This window comes from Entelurus aequoreus, linkage group LG02 (genome assembly GCF_033978785.1).
Source record: "Entelurus aequoreus isolate RoL-2023_Sb linkage group LG02, RoL_Eaeq_v1.1, whole genome shotgun sequence".
Lineage (NCBI taxonomy): Eukaryota > Metazoa > Chordata > Actinopteri > Syngnathiformes > Syngnathidae > Entelurus > Entelurus aequoreus.
Window position 1 is genome coordinate 7,211,599 of NC_084732.1, and position 7,500 is coordinate 7,219,098.

The 7,500-nt window shown below is 29.5% G+C and overlaps 1 protein-coding gene across 1 annotated transcript in view; it reads right to left on the bottom strand.

Moving 5' to 3' along the window:
* The window catches only part of LOC133665325 (phosphorylase b kinase regulatory subunit beta-like), a 151,419-nt gene that overhangs the window by 105,519 nt on the left and 38,400 nt on the right, over positions 1–7,500 (bottom strand). Inside the window, exons 8-9 of the mRNA XM_062070594.1 lie at positions 5,158–5,213; positions 2,312–2,405 (exon numbers count right to left, since the gene is read on the bottom strand). Coding sequence (XP_061926578.1) covers positions 2,312–2,405; positions 5,158–5,213 — 150 coding nt within the window. The remainder of the gene's footprint in view (positions 1–2,311; positions 2,406–5,157; positions 5,214–7,500) is intronic.

The window sequence follows — 7,500 nt, forward strand, 5'->3', positions numbered from 1 at the left end:
AAATTATTATACATAATATTTATAAGTTATTATATATTAATAAAATATGAATTATACAATATTTAAAAAATTGTAATCGATTTTTTGAAAATTCTGAATGGATTTAAGAATTGCCATTCAGATGTGAATACATTTTTTAATTTTATTTACCCCTAATAGCAAGAACTAGTATGCATATATTCTAAAAAAAAAAAAAAAAAGAAGGCTTTTTAAAAAGAAGGGTTTAAAAGCATTCACAGTCTGTGGTGCCCTCAGGTGGTCAGGGAGAGCGTTCCACAAACTGGGAGAGGCATGTATTATTGGGTATAATAATAATTATAAACCTTTTTTTAAACAGGTTACAGGTTACAAAAGCTTCTTCTGGTTGCATAAAAACGTCTTTTAAAATAAATCTATGTTTAAAAAAATAATATATATTATTATACATAATAATTATAAGTTATTATATATGAATAAAATATGAATTATATAATATTTTAAAAATGTAATCGATTTTTGGACAATTCTGAATGGATTTAAGAATCGCCATTCAGATGTGAATACATTTTTAATTGTATTTACCCCTAATAGCAAGAACTAGTATGCATATATTCTAAAAAAAAAAAAAAAAGAAGGCTTTTTAAAAAGAAGGGTTTAAAGCATTCACAGTCGGTGGTGCCCTCAGGTGGTCAGGGAGAGCGTTCCACAAACTGGGAGAGGCATGTATTATTGGGTATAATAATAATTATAAACCTTTTTTTAAACAGGTTGCAGGTTAGAAAAGCTTCTTCTGGTTGCATAAAAACATCTTTTAAAAATAGATCTATGTTTAAAAAAATTATATATAAATTATTATACATAATATTTATAAGTTATTATATATGAATAAAATATGAATTATACAATATTTAAAAAATTGTAATCGATTTTTTGAACATTCTGAATGGATTTAAGAATCGCCATTCAGATGTGAATACTTTTTTTTTTTTTTTTTTTACCCCTAATAGCAAGAACTAGTATGCATGTATTGTAAAAAAAAAAAAAAGAAGGCTTTTTTAAAAAGAAGGGTTCAAAAGCATGCACAGTCTGTGGTGCCCTCAGGTGGTCAGGGATAACGTTCCACAAACTGGGAGAGGCATGTATTATTGGGTATAATAATAATTATAAACCTTTTTTTAAACAGGTTGCAGGTTAGAAAAGCTTCTTCTGGTTGCATAAAAACATCTTTTAAAAATAGATCTATGTTTAAAAAATTATATATAAATTATTATACATAATATTTATAAGTTATTATACATGAATAAAATATGAATTATATAATATTTAAAAAAATGTAATCGATTTTTGGAAAATTCTGAATGGATTTAAGAATCGCCATTCAGATGTGAATACATTTTTTAATTTTATTTACCCCTAATAGCAAGAACTAGTATGCATACATTCTAAAAAAAAGAAAAAAAGAAGGCTTTTTTAAAAAGAAGGGTTTAAAATCATTCACAGTCTGTGGTGCCCTCAGGTGGTCAGGGAGAGCGTTCCACAAACTGGGAGAGGCATGTATTATTGGGTATAATAATAATTATAAACCTTTTTTTAAACAGGTTGCAGGTTAGAAAAGCTTCTTCTGGTTGCATGAAAACGTCTTTTAAAATAAATCTGTTTAAAAAAATAATATATATTATTATACATAATAATTATAAGTTATTATATATGAATAAAATATGAATTATATAATAATTTAAAAAAAAAGATCGATTTTTTGACAATTCTGAATGGATTTAAGAATCGCCATTCAGATGTGAATACATTTTTAAATTTTATTTACCCCTCGTTTGCACCATAAACTGTAAAAAAAAAATAAAACAATTTTACTGCAGAAAATGAACATTTGTACAATTTTTCAATTTACACTGAGTGTAATTTTTATGGTAAAAAATTAAGAATGGTGCTTTTTTTTTTACATTTACAATAATTCAGTGTAAAAAAATACCATTAATTTTATAGAAATCTTCTTCATCATAAAATCTATGGATTATATATATATTTTTTTTAAGTTTTACTGGACTGTTGAACAACATCAAGCAAGAATGGGAAAGAATTCCACTTGAAAAATGTGTCTCCTCAGTTCCCAAACCTTTACTGAGTGTTGTTAAAAGGAAAGGCCATGTAACACAGTGGTCAAAATGCCTTTTTTGCAATGTGTTGCTGCCATTCCATTCTAAGTTCATGATTATTTGCCAAAAATAACAAAGTTTCTCAGTGTGAACATGAAATATCTTGAAATGAGTGTGTGTGTATGTGTGTGTGTGTGTGTGTGTATGTGTGTAAGTGTTACCTTCACCAGTTCCTTCTGAGGCCAGATCTGAATGGGCTCCACCTGCTGCGGCGTCTGAGTCTGAATACCGTAAGTATTCAGAAACACCTGCAGTCTACACACACACACACACACACACACACACACACACACACACACACACACACACACACACACACACACACACACACACGCAAAAAAAAATCAGTATTTGTACTATTTCTCACTTTGATATGTTTAATTATTAATGTCTATGATGGAGATGATGATAAGTGGTGCTAATAATAATGACAAATGTTGTGATTGATTCAGTTTGTTGTTGTTTTTTATTTATCATTATTGCTATTATTATTATTGATAATATTAATGCTATTATTAACTGTTGTTTAGCATTGTATTAAATGTGTTGTACTTCTATATTGCTCCGTAAATGTGTCTTTACTTTGTTTATTTTATTTTGTCCGGTTTTTATTTTATTTTATTATATTCTAAGTCATTTTTGTGTAGATAGATACCGTACAATAATTTATTTAAAAGAATGAAAACCAAGTTTTTTTTAAAATACAACAATAAAACTATGTAGATATGTAAACATACTGGCCTTTAAAGGGTTAAACCCCCCAAATTACAATATGTGTATTTTATAGCTTGAACAGATTGACTCCTTTATAGTGGAACATATACAATGTATTAACATATATTTAAAACATTTTCTCATATTTTTACAGCAGTTTTTGTACAAATTGCCCTATTTTGTATTTTTTTATTCTCACCTCAAGTATGATTTTTTGTTTTTAATCCCACACAGTAAACAAAGTATTAATGCACATAAATCAAAGTAAAGAAAGTATTAATGCACAGAAATAAAAGTAAAGAAAGTATTAATGCACATAAATCAAAGTAAACAAAGTATTAATGCACATAAATCAAAGTAAACAAAGTATTAATGCACATAAATCAAAGTAAACAAAGTATTAATGCACATAAATCAAAGTAAACAAAGTATTAATGCACATAAATCAAAGTAAACAAAGAGTTAATGCGCAGAAATCAAAGTAAACAAAGTATTAATGCACATAAATCAAAGTAAACAAAGTATTAATGCACAGAAATCAAAGTAAAGAAAGTATTAATGCACAGAAATAAAAGTAAAGAAAGTATTAATGCACAGAAATAAAAGTAAAGAAAGTATTAATGCACATAAATCAAAGTAAACAAAGTATTAATGCACATAAATCAAAGTAAACAAAGTATTAATGCACATAAATCAAAGTAAACAAAGTATTAATGCACATAAATCAAAGTAAACAAAGTATTAATGCACATAAATCAAAGTAAACAAAGTATTAATGCACATAAATCAAAGTAAACAAAGAGTTAATGCGCAGAAATCAAAGTAAACAAAGTATTAATGCACATAAATCAAAGTAAACAAAGTATTAATGCACATAAATAAAAGTAAACAAAGTATTAATGCACATAAATCAAAGTAAACAAAGTATTAATGCACATAAATCAAAGTAAACAAAGTATTACATTGACACGTCTCAGACTAATCAAAATTAAGCATTTCTTACAAATTATTGGCCAGCATCTGTTGTTACCTATCTAGTTGCTTAGCAACATACCACTTAGTTATGGATGGATTTTGATGAAACTTTCCGCTAATGCCAGAAATGAGAAAAGGATCACATAATTGGTTTTGTTTAAGGGTTCTTCACTCCTGGGAGATCCTGCATTGTTTGTAAAATCTAAATGTTTGTCTTTTTTAAGCAGATTTTGGACATGTTTGGTAATGATGGACACATGAATGAGGATAGTGAATGTTTACACGTACCTCTGGCTCTCAGCTATCAGCGCCACGTGAACCACCACGTCATGTTTGGACATGTTTGGTAATGATGGACACATGAATGAGGATAGTGAATGTTTACACGTACCTCTGGCTCTCAGCTATCAGCGCCACGTGAACCACCACGTCATGTTTGGACATGTTTGGTAATGATGGACACATGAATGAGGGTAGTGAATGTTTACACGTACCTCTGGCTCTCAGCTATCAGCGCCACGTGAACCACCACGTCGTGTTTGGACATGTTTGGTAATGATGGACACATGAATGAGGATAGTGAATGTTTACACGTACCTCTGGCTCTCAGCTATCAGCGCCACGTGAACCACCACGTCATGTTTGGACATGTTTGGTAATGATGGACACATGAATGAGGGTAGTGAATGTTTACACGTACCTCTGGCTCTCAGCTACCAGCGCCACGTGAACCACCACGTCGTGTTTGGACATGTTTGGTAATGATGGACACATGAATGAGGATAGTGAATGTTTACACGTACCTCTGGCTCTCAGCTATCAGCGCCACGTGAACCACCACGTCGTGTTTGGACATGTTTGGTAATGATGGACACATGAATGAGGATAGTGAATGTTTACACGTACCTCTGGCTCTCAGCTACCAGCGCCACGTGAACCACCACGTCGTGTTTGGACATGTTTGGTAATGATGGACACATGAATGAGGATAGTGAATGTTTACACGTACCTCTGGCTCTCAGCTACCAGCGCCACGTGAACCACCACGTCGTGTTTGGACATGTTTGGTAATGATGGACACATGAATGAGGATAGTGAATGTTTACACGTACCTCTGGCTCTCAGCTATCAGCGCCACGTGAACCACCACGTCGTGTTTGGACATGTTTGGTAATGATGGACACATGAATGAGGATAGTGAATGTTTACACGTACCTCTGGCTCTCAGCTACCAGCGCCACGTGAACCACCACGTCGTGTTTGGACATGTTTGGTAATGATGGACACATGAATGAGGGTAGTGAATGTTTACACGTACCTCTGGCTCTCAGCTACCAGCGCCACGTGAACCACCACGTCGTTCTCGATGGGACCCTGGGAGACGGACAGAATGTCACAAAGATGATTGATGGAGTATTTGATTGAAAGAGAAGTGTTTTAGTGCTCCACTGGGATTTAGCATCATTGTAAAGTCTGAGCAGGATACCAGGATGTACTCCGATGTACTCGGCCTGGGACTCTTTGGGCACCACACCATTCCATTATATTCTTCATTTAAGATTATATATATATATATATATATATATATATATATATATATATATATATATATATATATATATATATATATATATATATATGTATATATACATATATATATATATATATATATATATATATGTATATATACATATATATGTATATATATATATATATATATATATATATATATATATATATATATATATATATGTATATATATGTATATATATATATATATATATATTTTTTTTTATGTATATATATATATATATATATATATATATATATATATATACATATACATATGTATATATACATATATATATATATATATATATATATATACATAAAAAAAATATATATATACATACATACATATACTGTATATACATATACATAAATATACATACAAATACATATATATACATATACATACATACACATGTATATATAAATATATACACATACATATATACATACATACATATACATAAAAAATATAAATATATACATACATATACTGTATATACATATACATAAATATACATACAAATACATATATATACATGTACATACATACACATGTATATATAAATACATACACATACATATATACACATAACAGTATATACATATACACACAAACATATATACATACTGTACATACACATATACATATATACATACATATATACATACATACATATATAAACATATACATACATACATAAACATATACATACATACATACATATATAAACATATATACATACATATATAAACATATACATACACACATACATATATAAGCATATACATATATACATACATACACACATACAAACATACATATATAAACATATACATACATACATATATAAAAATATACATATATACATACATATATAAACATATATACATACATATATACATACATGCATACATACATAAACATATATATACATACATACATATATAAACATATATACATACATATATAAAGATATACATACACATACATATATAAGCATATACATATATACATACATACATAGATACATCTCTTTCTATGCCACATCAATGTGGAATGCGCTCCCAACAGGTATAAAAGAAAGGGCATCTCTATCCTCTTTCAAAACCACAATAAAAGTTCACCTCCAGGCAGCTACAACCCTAAACTAACACCCTCCCCGGATTGCTAATAATCAAATGTAAACAATCAAATGCAGATACTTTTTCTTTTTCTTATGCCTTCTGATCTCTCTCTCTCTCTCTCTCTCTCTCTCTCTCTCTCTCTCTCTCTCTCTCTCTCTCTCTCTCTCTCTCTCTCTCTCTCTCTCTCTCTATGTCCACTACTTGATGTCCATATCCCCCCCCCACCCCACCCCCCTCCACACTCCTGATTGTAAATAATGTAAATAATTCAATGTGATTATCTTGTGTGATGACTGTATTATGATGATAGTATATATGATAGTATATATCTGTATCATGAATCAATTTAAGTGGACCCCGACTTAAACAAGTTGAAAAACTTATTCGGGTGTTACCATTTAGTGGTCAATTGTACGGAATATGTACTTCACTGTGCAACCTACTAATAAAAGTCTCAATCAATCAATCAAAACATACATACATACATATATAAACATATACATACATACATACATATATAAAAATATACATATATACATACATACATACATATGTAAAAATATACATATATACATACATACATACATACATATATAAACATATATACATACATATATGTCTTAATTAGATTATCCAAAAAATAGTGCTCGATACCGTGGTAGAGCGTAATATCCTGAGGATTGAGGAAACCCCTCATGAAACAGGCCTGTAGAGATGAAATAGTCTTGTGATTTTTTCCCACACATACATATATATATACATATATGCATACATTCATACATACATATATAAACATATATATATACATACATACATATATAAACATATATACATACATATATAAACATATACATACACACATACATATATAAGCATATACATATATACATAGATACATACATATATAAACATATACATACATACATACATATATATAAAAAATATATATATACATACATACATA